At 41.8% G+C, this 18,782-nt stretch overlaps 1 protein-coding gene across 1 annotated transcript in view; it reads left to right on the top strand.

The window, feature by feature from the left end:
* TEX11 (testis expressed 11) overlaps positions 1 to 11,085 on the top strand; it is a 320,825-nt gene extending 309,740 nt beyond the window's left edge. The window contains 3 exon segments of the mRNA XM_033200830.1: positions 10,028 to 10,041; positions 10,043 to 10,190; positions 10,838 to 11,085. Of these exon segments, the coding sequence (XP_033056721.1) occupies positions 10,028 to 10,041; positions 10,043 to 10,190; positions 10,838 to 10,930 (255 nt within the window). The 3' untranslated portion in view covers positions 10,931 to 11,085.
* The last annotated feature ends 7,697 nt before the right edge of the window (positions 11,086 to 18,782 follow it).

Raw genomic sequence — 18,782 nt, 5'->3', positions numbered from 1 at the left:
TTCCAGGTAGAGGTAGAAACGAGCCTAAGTTTCTAACTTGGCCTCCGTCATTGATACTCAAGGTAGAGGACTCCTTTTTACTACCAGTCCCTTGGCTACAGACAGCAGACTTTTCTTGGGGCTTTTTTACTTTTTTCTTTTTCTTTTTTGGTCTATGTCTGTTGGCATCTCTAGCACCAAGTTTGGGGTATATGAAGCAAAAAGAAAGCCCAGAGAACTTACCACTATGCCAATCCTTGGCTCCAAGGTCTTCCCTTTCTCTACACCTTTCAGAGGTTTCTTATGTTTGTTTTATGTATAATGTTCAGGAGTTCTATTTAGCAGGAAGAATAGGGATGAGTACATCTATTCCATCTCATGGAAGTGGAAATTTCTTGGTTCATTTTTAAGAATATACAAAAGCTTAAATAATGGTGGAGGGAAACCTACACTTAAAGAGAAGGGACAAACCTAATCCTCACATTTGATGTCAGAGTCACAGAGTCACAAAGGCGTTTTGTAACCAAGAAGCCCAGAAGAACACAGACTCTTTCCTTTTACAAAGGAAGCTAAGGTGATTTAAACTACTGAGCTACATTCTCTAAGAGTTTGCTTCTCAAAGCGTGATCAGCATCCCCTAGGAGTTTGTTAGAAGTATGGAATCTTAGGCCCCAGACCTACTGAATCAGCCTGCATTTTAACTATATTTTCGGCCGGGCACGGTGGCTCACGCCTGTAATCCTAGCACTTTGGGAGGCCAAGGCGGATGGATTACTTGAGGTCAGAGTTTGAAACCAGCCTGGCCATCATGGTGAAACTCCGTCTCTACTAAAATTACAAAAATCAGCCAGGCGTGATGGTAGGCGCCTGTAATCCCAGCTACTTGGGAGGCTGAGGCAGAAGAATCGCTTGAACCCAGGAGGTGGAGGTTGCAGTGAGCCAAAATCACACCACTGCACTCCAGCTTGGGCAACAGAGTAAGACTCCATCTCAAAACAAACAAACAAACAAACAAAAAAACAGTATTTCCAAGGGACTTGTATGCACATTAAAGTTTGAGAAGGTCGGTTATCAGTATCTTCTGTCTCTTGTTTGGCCTTCTATTAGTTCAATTTCATCTCAGTTCCTACTTCTGCCAATCTTATATAAGTTCATAGATTAGGCAATTGGAATCTAAAGGAAGTATAAGGTAAAGCTTCATTCAATGACTGAGAAAATTTAGAACTGGAAACTAACAATCTTTGCAGTTACCTAATTTAAGCTCATTATTTTGCAAATTGAGGCACTGAAAGGTTAAATATCTGACACAAGGTCATACCACTATATAATGGCAAAGCTAAAAATTGCACCCTGTGTTCTTTCTTCGTAGGACAATGGTCCTTGGGTTTTCTTTCATCTATTTTTTAATAACATTTTTTAATTGAGAGGAAGTCTTGCTGTGTTGCCCAGGCTGGTCTCAAATTCCTGGGCTCAAGCAATCCTCCTGCCATGTCCTTTCAAAGTGCTGGGATTACAGGTGTGAGCCCCTGCACCCAGCCTTCTTTCATCTAAATCTTCCTCCTTCCAAGCCTCACGTCTCCCTGAGACTGGAATTGAGGTTCATACAAAGGCATCTTTGAGTCAGGCTTTGATATTGTGTCTCTCCTACAGCTTTGTAGTTTCCTAATTGGTCTCTGGCTCTTCCTTCTCTTCTCCATTTTCTCCTGTGCATCCCTATCAAATATATCTCCCTAAAACGCAACCTTTGCTCTATCACTCCCTTTCCCTCAAATATTTTAACAACTCTGTATTTCCCAAATCCTTACCTAGACCCTTAAGGCTATCTATCCATAACCTCATTCAACCCCCAAAACAAGACAGAGTTTTTCCCAGGCACTACTCATATTCTCCTTATCATCAACCTTCACCTCCTTCTCTCCCTTCTTCTTAGAACAAAGCAGAATCTTCCCTGAAGAAAACGTGTCCCTCACTACCAATTTTTATGGAGATCTCATCTTTTCCAACTCCCTTTTTCTCAGCAGAGGGGACTAAATTACCTGGATCTTTGCTCCATGGTGGTACTTTGTACTATTTACATACCACCTTCCTATGGCTTCTCTTCACTTAAAACCTATATCTCTTAATCACCAATGTTGTCATGTCCTGGACCCACCTTTTCCTTCCTTGGTAACTTCATTGTTATTTTTTATCCTAAGTGACTTTTGCATCCATGTTAGCAATTCTTACACTTCACCGTTCTGTTTTTTACCCTTTAGCCACTGTCTACATCCCATATAAGCCACCCACTGTGGCACTGCTCCACCTTCAAGATTGGTAGCTAACACAACACTTTTCTATTGAGTATAATCTCCCTTTACTCCCCCATATCTATTCTCTGTTCTCATTTGAACTTCAAATCACTCGTCTTTTCCCACTCTATTATAGTCCAGTGTAACTACCTTTTTTCTTTTTCTCTTTCTTTTCTTTTCTTTCTCTTTTATTTCTTTCTTTGCTTCCTTCCTTCTTCCCTCCCTCCTTCCCTCCCTCCCTCCCTTCCTTCCTTCCCTTCCTTCTCTCTTTCTCTCTTCTTCTGATTATTCCTGCCCTTTCATTTTTTCTCAAACCTGATACCTTGCCACCATCAGTTCTTCTGCTCCTGATCTTGAGCAGCAGAAGCACTAAAGAAAGTTACAGAACCACCTAGATCTGACCCAGTACAGATTCATTCTGTTACGCTTTCAATGGGTTCTCATTGCTGCTCAGAAATACTTTTATTCCTGTCAACTTTTTGGCAAACTCAAAGTGGCTGCTTCAGACCTTTTCTAACCTCATAAAAACTTAGACCTACCTCATTCCCCATTACATGATCTCATCATATCATTCCAGTTGAGAAGATCAAGGGCATCACACATGAGATCCCTCACTGGCCCAGGTCTCAAGCATAACATTCTACCACTGTACCTATCTACTCACCTTTCCTCTTTTTTCAAAAGAAATTTTCTCAACCTTGCACTGTCAGTTCAATCCCCTTCTACTTCCTAAGGCATTTTACTGCCTGTCTATCATTTTTACTCTCTGTCTACAGATCGTTCCATTCTGCTTTCAAGAATGCATAAGTCACAAACAAATGGAAATATATACCATGTTCTTGGACAGCAAAGCCTTAACAGTATGAAGTCAGTTTCCCTAAATTCGATGCAATAAATTCAGTCAAAATTAAAATCTCAATAAGATTTTTAATGAAACTTGATAAGGTGATTCTAAAATTCTTCCCTAAAAGAAAATGAACCAAAACATTTTTTGTGAAAGAACAAGGAAGGACTTGCCTTATCAAATACTTTTAAAACTATAAAATGATATTAATTTTAAAAGTATGGCATTAGTGCCAAAATCTACAAATAGATTAATAGAACAGGACCGAGCCCAGAAGGAGATCCACATATCTATGAGAATTTTGTATGCAATAGAGGAGGTATATCACATCACTGAGGGAACAATTGGTAAAATGGTATTGGGACAATTTAAAAAGCAAAGTTACATCCTTATTTTTAAACTGAGGGGCATTATAGCATAGTGGTTAAGAGAACAGACTTTGGAGCCACATAGCCAGTTCAAATAAATTCTGGCTACACCATTTACTAGCTGTATGACTTTGGTCTTATTAATTAATTATTTATACCTCTGTACCCTCATCTGTAAAATAAATATAATAATAATCTCAGTACTTTGGGAGGCGAAGGCGGGAGTATTGCTTGAGGCCAGGAGTTCGAGACCAGCCTGGCCAACACAGCGAGACCTTGTCTCTATGAAAAATAAATAAATAAATAAAAGCAAAAAAAAAAGTGCCTACCTTACAGTATTATTAGTGTTAATAACTTAATATGTATAAAGTACTTATAGCAGCACATAGTATTATATAAGTGGTAGTATTTTTTTTTTTTGCCTTATACCATGCACAAAAATAAAGTCCAAAAGGAAGAAATAAAGAAAATCCAGATAAAGATCTAAATATAAAATCAAAGCTATAAAAGTATTAGGAAAAAACAGAGGAAAGCATTTTTTAAAATCATGGAATGGAGAGGACCCACTCAGAAGCTGTACAGGAAACAAATAGATTTGGTTACATGAATTAATAAATAACACAAGATACCACAAAACATTTTAGGCCTGGTGCAGTGGCTCATGCATGTAATCCCAGTAGTTTGGGAGGCCGAGGTGGGAGGTTCACTTGAAGCCAGAAGTTTGAGACCAGCCTGGGCAACAAAGTTACACTCTGTCTCTATGAAAACACACACACACACACACACATTAAGTTTTGTGGGCTTTTTTTGAAATGCAGTTTCACTCTGTCACCCAGGCTGGAGTGCAGTGGCATGATGATGGCTCACTGTAGCCTTGACCTCCTGGGCTCAAGAGATCCTCCCACCTCAGCCTCCCAAGTAGCTAAGACTACAAGCGCATGCCACTGCACCCAGCTAATATTTTGTATGTTTGGTAGAGATGCGGTTTCGCTATGTCTCCTAGGCTAATCTCAACCTTCTGAGCTCAAGCAACTCACCCTCCTTGGCCTTCCAAAGTGCTGGGATTATAGGCATGAGCCACCACACCCAGGCAGATATGTATTTTATACATATATAATACAATATTACTTTATTTTATTGTTCATATTGTTCTAGCTTTGAAAAAGTCTGGCAGCTTCCCAGAAGGTTAAACATAGTTACCCTATGACCCAGAAATTCCACTGGTAGGTGTATACCCAAGAGAAATGAAAACATGTGTCCAAAGACTCATAGCAAATGTTCATAGCAAAGTTATTCATATAGCCCAAAATGGAAACAACCCAAATGTCTGTTAGCCAATGAATGGGTAAACAAAATGTGATATTTCCATTCAATGGAGTATTATTTGGCCATTAAAAGGAATGAAGTACTGACACATGCTATAACATGGATAAACCTTGAAAACATGGTAAGTCAAAGATGTCAGTCACAAGGGCCCACATACTGCCTGGCCCCATTTATCTTGAATGCCCAGAAAAGGTCAATCTATAAGAGACAGAAATGAGAGTAGTGGTTGCCCAGGGCTTAGTGGGTAGGAGAGGAGGTTGAGAGGAAATGGAAAGACATTGGCTGGGGGCAGGGGGAATGTGGAGCCAATGGGCATGGGCTTTCTTTTTGGAGGGATGAGAATATTCCATAATTGATTGTGGTGATGGTGGCAGAACTCTGTGAATACTGTGAATATACTAAAAACCACTGCATTGTGCACTTTAGGTAAACTCTGTTTTTTTTTTTTAATTGTATCCTAATAAAACTGATGCACATACTATTTACTTTGGGAATCTATGGAGAGCCTAAAAGGAGAGGCATTTGTGCTCCAGAATACCTACAATTCAGTTAGAGATCCACGTGACTGCCATATGTACTAAGATGTTAAGGACAGAGAAAACTGGTTTCAAATATGAGGCCCCAGAAACCATCAGAGCAAACACCTCAGTTTGCTGGCATTGATTTGTATTACATGTAGGCGTATTACATGTAGGCAAGTCCATGTGGCTTTGAGGTCAGTAGCTGTGTGGATGCATTTCTTTATTGAGGATTAATGATTTTCATAAGCAATGCTGGGCATGAGTGCAACTAATGCAAATTAAAATAAAACTCCAGTGTTCCCTAACTCATTGAATGACACCATCATTCTTCTGGTTGCCCAAGCCAGACATCTAGGAGTCATCCTCAGCACCTCCCTCACTCCCACTTCTAATCTATCACCAAGTACTATCAATTTGACCTCCCAAATGTCTCTCAAATTCACCTACTTCCTCCTTTCTTCCACCATCAATAACCTAATTCAAGTTATCACCTTTTATCTCAGCTACTTTAGTGATCTCAGGAACCTTTTAACAGGTCTCGCGTCTACTCTTGCTTCCTTCCTTCCTTTCTTTGCCCAGCAACCAAGGTGTTCTTCTTTTTTTTTTTTTTTTTTTTTTTTTTTGAGATGGAGTCTCGCTCTGTCACCAGGCTAGAGTGCAGTGGTGCAATCTCAGCTCACTGCAACCTCTGCCTCCCGGGTTCAAGCGATTCTCCTGCCTCAGCCTCCCGAGTAGCTGAGACTACAGGTGCGTGCCACCACACCCAGCTAATTTTGTATTTTTAGTAGAGATGGGGTTTCACCATGTTGGCCAGGATGGTCTCGATCTCTTGACCTCGTGATCCGCCCACCTCGGCCTCCCAAAGTCTTGGATTACAGGTGTGAGCCACCATGCCCGGCCAATCTTTTACATTTTTGAGTATGCATGACCTTTTGAAATCCTCTTTAGTAGTTTCCCATTGCTCTTAAAGACCAAAATCCCGAATGTGGTATACAAAGTCCTGATAACCTATCTGTCCTCATCTTGAACCATTCTTTCCCTCACATTCTGCACTGTCAGCCACACTTTACAAGACCACAAATTACCACTTTCCAGGCAAATATGATGGTCTCTTTTCCCTGGCCTTCATTATTGGCCACTGCCTCCTTATTGAAATTCTGTTTTCCTTTTTCCTTTATTTTGTCGCCACTCCTCTGCATTCTTCTCCCTCTTACCACCCAACTATGAACATTTTCAATATTCTCTACTCTTTGCTACTCTGTATTCCGTACTCTGTCCTTTAAGTGAATTAATACACTTTAACTATTACCTGAGTTCTAGTCCATATCTGCAACAGCCTGCTTATCTCCAGAGTTACCTCAAGCCAACATGTTTAAAATAGAACTTATTATTGTCTTTACCCCTTATCCCCAGAAACATGTCCATTTTTTTCTTTCAATGATACCAGCATTCTTTCAGCCAAACTTAGAGCCATTTTCACTTGACCTGTCATTCCCCATATCAAATCAGTTACCAAGTTCTATTGATTCTTCCTTTAAATGATTCTTACTTCTGTCCATCTAAATTGTCACTATTTTAGTTCTGACCCTCATCACTTCATTCTTAGATCACACAACTCCCTTTATTTTATTTTAATTTATTTTTATTTTTATTATTATTATTTTTGAGACAGAATCTCACTCTGTCGCCCAGGCTGGAGTGCAGTGGTGCGATCTCGGCTCACTTCAAGCTCCGCCTCCCAGGTTCACGCCATTCTCCTGCCTCAGTCTCCCGAGTAGCTGGGAATACAGGCACCCGCTATCACGCCCGGCTAATTTTTTTGTATTTTTAGTAGAGACAGGGTTTCACCATGTTAGCCAGGATGGTCTTGATCTCCTGACCTCGTGATCTGCCCGTCTCGGCCTCCCAAAGTGCTGGGATTACAGGCACAAGCCACCACACCCTGCCTCTATTTTATTTTTTGAGACGGAGTTTGGAGTTTCGCTCTTGTTGCACAGGCTGGAGTGCACTGGCGTGATCTCAGCTCACCACAACCTCCGCCTCCTGGGTTCAAGCGATTCTTCTGCCTCAGCCTCCCGAGTAGCTGGGATTACAGGCATGCGCCACCATGCCTGGCTAATTTTGTATTTTTAGTAGAGATGGGGTTTCTCCATGTTGGTCAGGCTGGTCTTGAACTCCTGACCTCAGGTGGTCCGCCCTCCTTGGCCTCCCAAAGTGCTGGGATTACAGGCGTGAGCCACTGCACCCGGCCACAACTCCCTTTAAACAAGTCTCCCTGTCTGTGTTTTCCCACATGGAGGTCTGTTCTAAACACCACTGGCATTTCTATCTTATTAAAACTACACTTGCATCATATCACTCTCTTTCTCAAAAAGTTTCAGTGCCTTCCCATTGCCATCAGGATAAATTTCAAAATCTGAAGCCTGTAATGCAAAAACCCTTAACACTCCAGCCCACAAGGTGTTAGCAAACATTCCACATGCCCTGGATTAGACAAAGTTCTGTGGTTTCTTTACTGTAAAACTTCCTTAAACTTTCAGTGAACTAATGTGCATTATAATGCCCCAAAAGGGTGATATATAGAATGCGGCATTTCCAAAATGTATTTGACTAAAGAACTCTATTTTCATAGACCATCTGTTAACATTTCTCATGACACTAGTGTTCTGAGGAAGAACACTGAGGAAAGGCTTAGGAAGCCCCATCCTACATTTCCAGTCTTATTTCCCATTAACACCTCTACATAAATCATCTGCTTAGGCCAAACAACTCTTGGTCTTCCTAAGACATGCTTGTTCTCAAGTACAATCCAAGACTTCATTTATTCTGTTCTACCCACATGGAATGCCCTTCTCTTTCTCTGAATATCTATATTTTTCTTTTTAATTGAGATTTAGTTCATATATCATAAAACTCACATTAAGGTATACAGTTCAGTGAGTTATAGTATATTCACAAGATTGTGCAACCATCACCATTATCTAATTCTAGAACATTTTCATCATCCCCAAAAGAAACTCTATACCCATTAGCAGTCCTTCCCCATACCTCCCTTTACCAGCCCCTGGCAACCACAAATCTCCTTTCTGTCTCTATGGCTTTGCCTATTCTGGACATTTCATATAGTCTCTGTATATGTAGATCCTACTCATCTACCCTAAGATCATGTTTGTTTGTTTGTTTAAGCCTTTTTTTCATTCATAACATTAAATCACAACACTCATACCCTGCATCAGACACTGTGCCAAGCTGTGGATATACAAAAGCAAATGTCATTTTACCTTCAAGGGACTCCTTGCCTAGTGGGGGAGACAGGCAGTACAGTGTTCAAAGTACTATTATGGTGCTGTGAACAAAGTACCAGAGGGGCAAAGAGGTTTGAGCAAGAAATTGTGGAGAGCCAGGGAAATCCTCACTGAGGAGGTGGCATCTGACTGGATTTGATTCATTTGTTCATTCATTCATTTAGCAAACATCTGTTGTGCCTCTCTTATGTGCCAGGCACAGTGCTGGACTCTAAAGAAACAAAAATGCACAAGAAAAATTCCCTGTACCTCAAGGAACTCAGTAGTCTGGAGGAGATAAATATATGGCATTTCAAAACAATATGATATAAGTTATATTCGAGGAATGGACAGCTCGCTGTGGAAACAGACAACTAATTCTGCTTGTGAATTTGAAGAAAAAGTATAAGTCTACGAACTGGACAAGGATGAGGGGTAGTGTTTCAAGCAGAGACTAGACCACCTCTGACTGGGATATCCTAGTGCTCATTTCTTTAACTGAATGAGAGCACCTAATGTTTGTGTCTCTTAATCACATACCTTGTGAAGTCGTCTTTACATGTGGATGCCTTGTGTCCCCAAAAGCATTGCGCAACCTTTAGGATAAAAGTTTTGTCTTTTGCCTCTTAGTGCCCTCATTATCACAGTGATTTATGTATAGAAATTTCTTTTTGGATCCAAATGAATGAAAGGATGGCAGCTGAGACAGCATTCTTGACACTCTCAAAAAGCTGCTGCCTAATGTGTCTCCTATCACATTTCTCCCTTCTGGGGCTTTAACATGAATGCTTTCTTTGTGTTCCATCTCCTATGCAAGAACCAAGAAAGTAGCTTCTTAGACTAATACTTTTCACTATTGCAAAGTATTGTGAAGAAGCAAATATAATCTTGTGATTAGTCATGTTAAAGACCACTGATAAAGCTAAGAAATGTATGCTGTGTTCATAGCTAGGTAGATATTGTTAACTCTGAAGACGAATATAATTTCTACTCCAAATATGGACTAATTCTGGTGACAGAAATTAAGAAATTCAATACAACTGCTTCTTGACAACCTTCTCCAAAAAGTAGAGGTAGGTATTAGGGAGATGATTGACTGAAGACAGAATCAAGGGAAGCCCCAAACAGTATACAGTTTTTCTTCTGCTTCAGGGAGATTAGGAATCTTTCTAATTCTTTCCTTTAGTCAAAGAGGCCTCGGTTTATGTTTCTTCATGAGATCTTGCTATGGAACATTCTACAGCTGACAAACCTTCAAAGTGCTCTCCCCCTACACTCTCCAGGAGCACAGACCTTCCTAAATGTCAGCAGAGCTCCCATTGTTTGTTTAGTAATAAAGGGACATGGCATGGATACAGGTAGTGCCACAATGAACTGTGACAGTAATAACTGCAAAATTTCTGTTCTTGGATTTCAGAAAGACTACCCAGAATGAGATTCTCTGGCTGATGGTCAAGTCCTGGAATACTGGAATACTTATGTTTAGCAGGAGCAAGTATGTATCTACTGAAAAGTGGTGTGGCCTGGCCTTGCGTTTCCTTGACCATCTTACCTCCTTCAAGGAAAGCTATGAAACTCAGGTGAGGAGGGAGAGGGCTAGGGCAGATGACGTGACCTAGGGGGCAAGAGGTTATGGCTGGGCTCTCCACAAGGACTCAACCCCATCTTCCTTGGCTAGGAAAGGATCTTGCTCATTGTTCCTCTCAGTGGTTCCACATAACCTCAAGAATTAGGAGACCATAAACAGTAATTCCTTAGAGCAAAAACCAAGAAGGACAGAGAACAGGGGGAAACTTAAGGATAGCAAATAGAATCTAATTAAGAGGAATGCCAAGAGTGAGCTCTGGAAAGATGCATCACTGTCAGTGCCAGTGCATGTGGGAAAGGACTGGCCTCTGCTCAAAGCAATAACTGTTGAAAAAGGCATTTTCTCCAGGAACTATTCTCAATTACAGAGTTCTGGGCCATTGGCTAACCAGGAGAGGTTTGGTGGAGAAAAAGCCTTGTTAACCAAATAAAAGCAAAGGATATTTTATAGTTAAGTATCTTCTCCCTTATAATAGGGGATTCCTTTTCCTCAGAGAGGACTGTATTTTCTCCCCAAATCTGAGATGCTTCAGATCTCCAAAGGTAACAGTTAGACTTTCATGCCTTCACCATGGGTCTGGGAAGCTTTCCCATGTTTCCTTTTCCCTTCAAGAAATCTATTTGTTGTTCTCTTTCCCAGCTGAATATGCTGTATAGTCAGCTTGTGGAAGCACTGAGTAACAGCAAGGGCCCAGTTTTTCCTGAACATGGCTACTGGAGCAAGTCAGATTAGGCAAGCTCACGGCCACATGAAGAAGATACGTTGTCCTGAGATGCTGACTGTTTAAATTTTTGCCAGAGTTTCTCTTGAGTTTTTGTTTCTGTTTCCTCAGACCCTGTTTTCATGTTGTTGAATAAACTTTCTAAAATAAAAGCATGTTGAATTTACCTTGGTGACCAGCTCATTTCTGGGGGACAAACGAATTTTCCAAAGTGCTAAGGATGATATTGAAACAGGCCATGTGAGAGCAAGATGGTTTATGCCCCATGTGAACAAAAGAGAATGTTCATCCCAGTTCAACACAGATCGCATTTTATTCCCAAAGTGCTCAAATTCCCAATCCCTGAAGATAACAAAGAATCCCAGACTCTTATTTGGAAGGACCTTAGTGGTCACCAAGGCCAGCATTTATCTGGTTCATGAAATCTCTCTGACATCCTTGAGAATCAGTTGCCCAGTTTCTAACAGAACTTATCCCAGGCCGGGCGTAGTGGCTCTTGCCTATAATTCTAGCACTTTGGGAGGCTGAGGTGGGCAGATCACTTGAGGCCAGGAGTTCAAGACCAGCCTGGCCAATATGGCAAAACTCCATCTCTACTAAAAATACAAAAAAAAAAATAGCCAGGCATGGTGGCACCTGCCTTTAGTCCCAGCTACCTGGGAGTCTGAGGCAGGAGAATCGTTTGAATCCAGAAGGCAGAGGTTGCAGTGAGCTGAGATCGAGCCATTGTACTCCAGACTGGGTGACAGAGCAAGACTCCATCTCAAAAAAAAAAAAAAAAAGGAACTTATCCCATGACAGGGAACTCCTGAGACAGCTGAACCCACCTATTTTGCTCTCTAATGGGTAAAACACCCCACCTCATACTAAGCAGAAGTCTGTCTCCCTGTAACAAATCTGCTTCCTGTGTCACAGATGCCCCCTGGAGATGCTTCTGAAGACAGAAGCCAGGCTCATCTCTGTCCTCCAGGCTCTTTCTCCTTCGGGGTAAACATCCTCAGACACCTTAGTTGTTCCTCATGTGATCTGGTCACCTCACCTTCCAAAAGCCAAGCCCCATGTTCCAGTGAGGTCTGACCAATACAGTTGAGCAGCCTCTTTCTGGGTAGACTGGCATTAGTGTACCGTAAGATTACACTGCCTTTTCCCCCAGTTGATTTGTATTAACACTTTCAAACTTTTGATTTTGACATAGTTTCAGACTTAAGAAAAGTTGCAACCAAGCACAAAGAATTGACATACACCCTTTATCCAGCTTCCCTATTTATTTTTTACCACATTGCCTTCCTGTCACTCTCTCGGTTTCTTTCTGAACCAGTTGAGATTAATTTGCAGACATCCTGCCCATTTCCCCTTAATGCCTCCGTGAGTATTTCATAAAAACAGGGATACTCTCCTACATAACCACAGTACAACCATCAAAATTAGGAAATTGACAATGATTCAATTCTACCGTCTAATCCACAGAGCCCATTCAAATTTCACTGATTATCCTAGCAAAGTCCTTCCTAAGTTCAGGATTATAAGTTGTATTTGGTTGTCATGTCTCTGCCATCTCCTACAAACTGAAATGGTTCTGCAATCTCTCCTTATCTTTTATGACCTTGACATTTTTGAAGAGTACAGGCTAATTACTTTGTACCATGCACCTCAATTTAGGTGGTTCTGATGTTTCCTAATGATTAGCTTCAGTTTATGCGTTTTGGGGACGCATACCACAGAAAAATGATGTGTTCTCAGTGCGTCATACCAGCAAGCACACAATGTCAATTTGTCCTGTTACTAAAGTTAAGAAGGTGTCTGCCAGGTCTCTCCAATGTAAACTTAGTTGATAAATATTTTGTACTTAGTGGTTAATAATTAATTATGAGGTACTTGGTGGAAGATAGTTTGAGACTAAGTAAATACCACGTTCCTCATTAAACTTTCACCACTAGTTTTAGCATCCATTGGTGATTCTTGCCTGAACATTTGTACTGTGATGGTTGCTAAATGTTGATTTTTCTGCTTCCATCATTCCCTGTTCATTTATTAGTTGGCATTGGTAAGGCAGAGGTTTTTATTCTCCCCCATTTATTCATGTTTTTAAAATGCATTTTAGTACAGACTAACGGATTCCTATTTTATTAAATGGGTTATAAGCCATTATCATTATCTATTTTGCTGCCCAAGGCTGGGTCCTACCCCCATTTGACATGTCCCCATCATTGTTTCAGCACTTCCTTGTTTTGTGGCACAAAAAGATGCACCAGGGCTTATCTTGTACTTTCCCTGTGCCAGATCTGGAATCAGTCATTTCTCCAAGGAGCTGTGATGCCTTATAACAGAGTGGTAGTTAGTGGCCAAGATCTTGGTCCTAGAAGTGTACTCATTGTTACGGGGGTCACATTATTTCTAGGTCCTCTCAGTGGACAGAGCTGGGAAATAAATGTATGTGTGTGTACATACATATAGATGAATGTATACATATACATGCATAGATATAAAATCATGAGTTCGTACTGATAGCTCCATTTTCTTTTCTTTTCTTTTTTTTTCAGACGTAGTCTTGCTGTGTTGTCCAGAGCACTATCTCGGCTCACTGCAACCTCTGCCTCCCGGGTTCAAGCGATTCTCCTGCCTCAGCCTCCCGAGTAGCTGAGACTACAAGAGTGTGCCACCATGCCCGGCTAATTTTTGTATTTTTAGTAGAGATGGGGTTTCGCCATGTTGGCCAGGCTGGTCTCGAACCCCTGACCTCGGGTGATTCACCCACCTCAGCCTCCCAAAGTGCTGGGATTACAAGCGTGAGCTGCCACACCTGGCTGACAGTTCCATTTTCAATCCAACACCAGTGGATTTATTCTAGCTTCCTCCCCTTTCCCTATTTGTAACTCGCTTTCAACATTGAGAAGCCTGGCTGATTAACCTCCGATATTCACTTATTGGCTCGTTCTCTCTGTGTGAGCCCAATCTTCTAGTCATTTTGGCTGTCTCTCCAGCCCTAACCTCACCAACCTGACCAACAGGCTGCCCCTTTGGCCCAAGCCCCAGTGAACACTCTGGCCAACTTATCAAGGGAGCCTCCAGTCTAGAGAGCAAGCAAGCTGAGTCTCTAGCCGAACCCACCACCAGGCCCTGACCCTGACCCCAGCCGCGCCAAGGAGAAGGGAAAGGAACCACATGGCATTGAAGCAGGCCCTTCATGTTGTTGAAGCAGGTCCTTCATGTTGTTGACTCACCAGGCTCACTGTTTGCTCTTCCCTGTCTTCACCTTAGTTTGCTCCTACTTACCTTTGAGAAGCTGACTCATGTGTCAGTTCCTCGGAAAAACTTTCCCTGACTAGGTCAGATTCTCTTACTCTATGCTCTCAGCATTGTTTTATTCTGCACAGCTTAAAATAAATACATTTGTTTGTGGAATAATTGATTAATGTCCATTTCCCTCAATAGTCTTTAAGCTCCATGAGAGAGATGGTGTGTTTTTCTCACCAATTTTTTTTTTTTTTTTTTTTTTTTGAGATAGGGTCCTACTCTGTTGCCCAGGCTAGAGGCAGTGGTGCGATCTCAGGTCACTGAAACTTCTGCTTCCTGGGCTCAAACGATCCTCCCATCTCAGCCTTCCAAGTAGCTGGGACTACAGACGAGTGCCACCACACTCAGCTAATTTTTCTATTTTTTTGTAGAGATGGGATTTCACCATGTTGCCCAGGCTGGTCTCGAACTCCTGAGCTCAATCTGCCCGCCTCTGCCTCCCAGAGTGCTGAGATTACAAGAGTGAGCCACTGCACCTGGCCTGCCTGGTACTTCCAATAAATATTTGTTGAAAGAATGAATGAAAACTTCTAAGCCTTTTTTTCTACAATATACGGCCATTAATTAATGTCTGTGCTTGTACTTCCAGGTTTTTGTGTTTGTTTTTGAAACAGGATTTTCTCTGTCACCCAGGCCACAGTGCAGTGGCGCAATCATAGCTCACTGCAGCTTCAAACTCCCAGGCTCAAGCATCCTCCTGCCTCAGCCTCCCGAGTAGCAGAAACTACAGGCATGCACCACCATGCTTAGCTAATTTTTTAATATATATTTTTAGTAGAGACGAGATCTCACTATGTTGTCCAGACTGGTCTCAAACTCCTGAGCTCAAGTGATCTTCCTGCTTCAGTTTCCCAAAATGTTGGGATTGCAGGCATGAGCCACCAAGTCCAGCCTACTTCCAGGTTTTAAAACATCTAATTGGCTTGGTGCGGTGGCTCACACCTGTAATTCCAGCTCTTTGGGAGGCTGAGGCAGGCGAATCACCTGAGGTCGGGAGTTTGAGACCAGCCTGATCAACATGGAGAAACCCCGTCTCTACTAAAAATACAAAAATTAGCCAGACATGGTGGCGCATGCCTATAATCCCAGCTACTCAGGAGGCTGAGGCAGGAGAGTCGCTTGAACCCGCGAGGCAGAGGTTACAGTGAGCCGAGATCGTGCCATTGCACTCCAGCCTGGGCAACAAGTGAAACTCCATCTCAAAAAAGCAAACAACAACAGCAACAACAACAACAACAAAAATCTAATTGATTGTATCACTATTAAATTGCTCTTGCCAGCTAATCTTTTTGGATGCAGAGTCTGTCTTTAAGTATGTTACTTATCCTTCTCAGGCTGACATCACCTGCACATTTGATCAGCATGCCAGCTAATGGCTTTAACCAAGTATATGACAAAACACTGAACAGGAGTGGGCTGAGACAGAGCTTGGTGAAGTGCTTTGCAGTCTTACTTCTGGGTTATTTCATTCATTCAACAAATATTTCCTGAACACTTCCTGCTAACGGACTGGACACTTCATCGTACAAGGGATAAAGTGGTGAACAAAATAGAGGACCAAGTCTCTCCTTCAAAGAGCTTACATTCTAGTGAGGGCAATAGATAATAAACTAGTATATAGATAACTTAAACATTGATCCATTAATAGCAGACTTTGGGATGATCATTTGCCTGCTCAGTAATTGTACTATCTACATTTTTTCCAGCCTTTTCACAAGAATGTCATGAGTGATTTCTGTCAATGCTTTGCTGGAACCCAGCTACACTTTACCCATTTTCAAAGCTTTACCCATTTATTTTGATTTACTAAACTCATTTCAGAAAAGAAAATGAGCTTACTCTGTCTTAAGCTATTCTTAGGTAAAGTGTTTATAAACTCTTTGGGATCATTAGATCCCCGCTAAAGACTCTCATGCAAACCATTCCTTCCAATAACGTATTCCAGAGACTTTCTTGGGATTAAGATGAAACCTTCTTGTCTAAAGCTTGTGAAATCTATCTTCTTCCCCCCAGCAAAAAAAAAAAAAAAGGGGGGGGCCGGGTGCAGTGGCTCACGTCTGTAATCCCAGCACTTTGGAAGGCCAAGGCGGGTGGATCATGAGGTCAGGAGATCAAGACCATCCTGATTAACACAGTGAAACCCCATCTCTACCAAAAATACAAAAAAAATTAGCCGGGCATGGTGGCGGGCGCCTGTAGTCCCAGCTACTCAGGAGGCTGAGGCAGGAGAATGGCGTGAACCCGGGAGGCGGAGCTTGCAGTGAGCTGAGATCGCACCACTGCACTCTAGCCTGGGCAACAGAGCGAGATTCTGTCTCAAAAAAAAAGCATATATCTTTCTCTAGACTTTGGGGCATCTCTCATTCCCCATGATTCCCCAAAGGTTACAAACACCAGTTTAGCAATCTCACTATAGGTTCTCTCAACATCCTGACATACAATTTGTCTTGGTCAAGAGACTCATTTAAAGCATCTTGGTGCTTTCTTACTTACCATGATCCCCAGTTGCCTCTTGCCAATGTCTACTTGACCCTTTCCAATCTAATGTTCAGAGTTTAGATGACAGAGAAGACCAAAGCAAAGTAGGAATTACAGGGTCATATTTATCTTTGTCGTCTGGTAAGCATTGCCCCATTTTATTTTTCATTTTATACCCTGTGGTACTATTGGAATTTTTTTTACATATGCTTATATTACTTTTATAATTTAAAAAACCGATTATAATTAAAACATACTATGTGCCCCAAATGGACTTGAAGGCTTCCTTGATTTGTTTTTTGATGCAAACTAAACTGTAAACAGCCTCTTTTTTTTTTTTTTTAACTCCTAGAATTAGCTCATTTTGGGCCAGGCCTTCCTGACATGACTTTGCCAGTTCCATGTTACCATCTTATATTCTTCCTTGGTCAGATACTCTTCTTTCTATCTTTTTAATGTCTCATCATCAAAGAACCCTCTGTCGGCCAGGCGCGGTGGCTCACGCTGTAATCCCAACACTTTGGGGGGCTGAGGTGGGCAGATCACCTGAGGTTGGGAGTTCAAGACCAGCCTGACCAACATGGAGAAACCCTGTCTCTACTTAAAAAAAAAAAAAAAAAAAAAAAAAGCATTACAAAATTAGCCGGACATGGTGGCACATGCCTGTAATCCCAGCTACTAGGGAGGCTGAGGCAGGAGAATCACTTGAACTTGGGAGGCGAAGGTTGCGGTGGGCTGAGATTGCACCATTGCACTCCAGCCAGGCAACAGGAGCAAAACTCCATCTCAAACAAACAAATAACTCTCTGTGTATTTGCATCATTTTCTTTAGATACCTCTCCTTTTACGTGTTCCTTAAAATGATTCACACATATATGGTCAGAATTTAGTTTTTAAGAGCCTTTCAAAGCTTTTGGGAAGGCAGCCGGGAGAAAGTGCATGAAAACTAACAATTAATGCATAGCCACTAAGTGCTAAGCACTTACACATGTGTATCTCATTTAATTGGCTAACAACCCTGTGAAGTAGGTGATTCCATTCCCTCCTTCTTTCACGCTCTCTCTTCCCTTTCTCCTTAGTGATTCCTGTGAGAAAGTGAAGCTCAGAGAGTTTAAGTAACTTAACCAAGGTAACACCACTGGTAAATGGCATAGCCATGATTTAAAGTCACATCTGGCCAGGTGCAATGGCTCATACCTGTAATCCCAGCATTTTAGGAGGCTGAGGCAGGTGGATTGCTTGAGCCCAGGAGTTCAACACCAGCCTGGGCAACATGGCAAAACCCAGTCTCTACAACAAAATACAAAACTTAGCCAGGTGTTGTGATGCGTGTCTGTAGTCCCAGCTACTCAAAAAGCTGAGGTGGGAGGATCATTTGACCTTGGGAGGTAGAGGTTGTAGTGAGCTAAGATCACACCACTGCACTCCAGCCCGGTGACAGAGTGAGACCCTGTCTCAAAAACAAAAAAAAAATTAAGTCATATGTATCGGACCTGTCCTCACTCTTTTCCCTCTTGCTACCTTTTTTTCTCTGAACTTTGATGTCTGCCCTTTTAAATTCTTAGGCAAAAATACCTTACTATGTCTAGCCTTATGCTCTCACAAATTGACATCATATGGTTCCTCAAGTTTCCACTTCACCATCAGTTCTTTGTTAATTGGTCAGAATTTGGTAATAAACAGCAAACAGTCCCTCTTGTTGATTTCTTTATGTTCTGAGGGGTAATATTGTCAGCAAGACAAGTAAAGAATTTTTAGGCCAGGCGAGGTGGCTCACACCTGTAATCCCAACACTTTGAGAGGCCAGGGAGGGCAGATCACCTGAGGTCAGGAGTTTGAGACTAGTCTGGCCAACATAGTGAAACCCCATCTCTACTAAAAATACAAAAATTAGCCGGGCATGGTGGAGGGCACCTGTAATCCCAGCTATGGGAGGCTGAGGCAAGAGAATCATGTGAACCTGGGATACGGAGGTTGCAATGAACTGAGATTGTGCCACTGCACTCCAGCCTGTGAGACTGAGTGAGACTTTGTTTCAAAAAAAAAAAAAGGTCTGTTCCATGATGACTGAATAGGATAGCTCTGGTCTGC

The sequence above is a fragment of the Trachypithecus francoisi genome, unplaced genomic scaffold (assembly GCF_009764315.1).
Source record: "Trachypithecus francoisi isolate TF-2019V2 unplaced genomic scaffold, Tfra_2.0 Lachesis_group6, whole genome shotgun sequence".
NCBI lineage: Eukaryota > Metazoa > Chordata > Mammalia > Primates > Cercopithecidae > Trachypithecus > Trachypithecus francoisi.
Note: the sequence above shows the minus strand (reverse complement) of the source record. Positions and strands in the feature narration are given on the sequence as shown.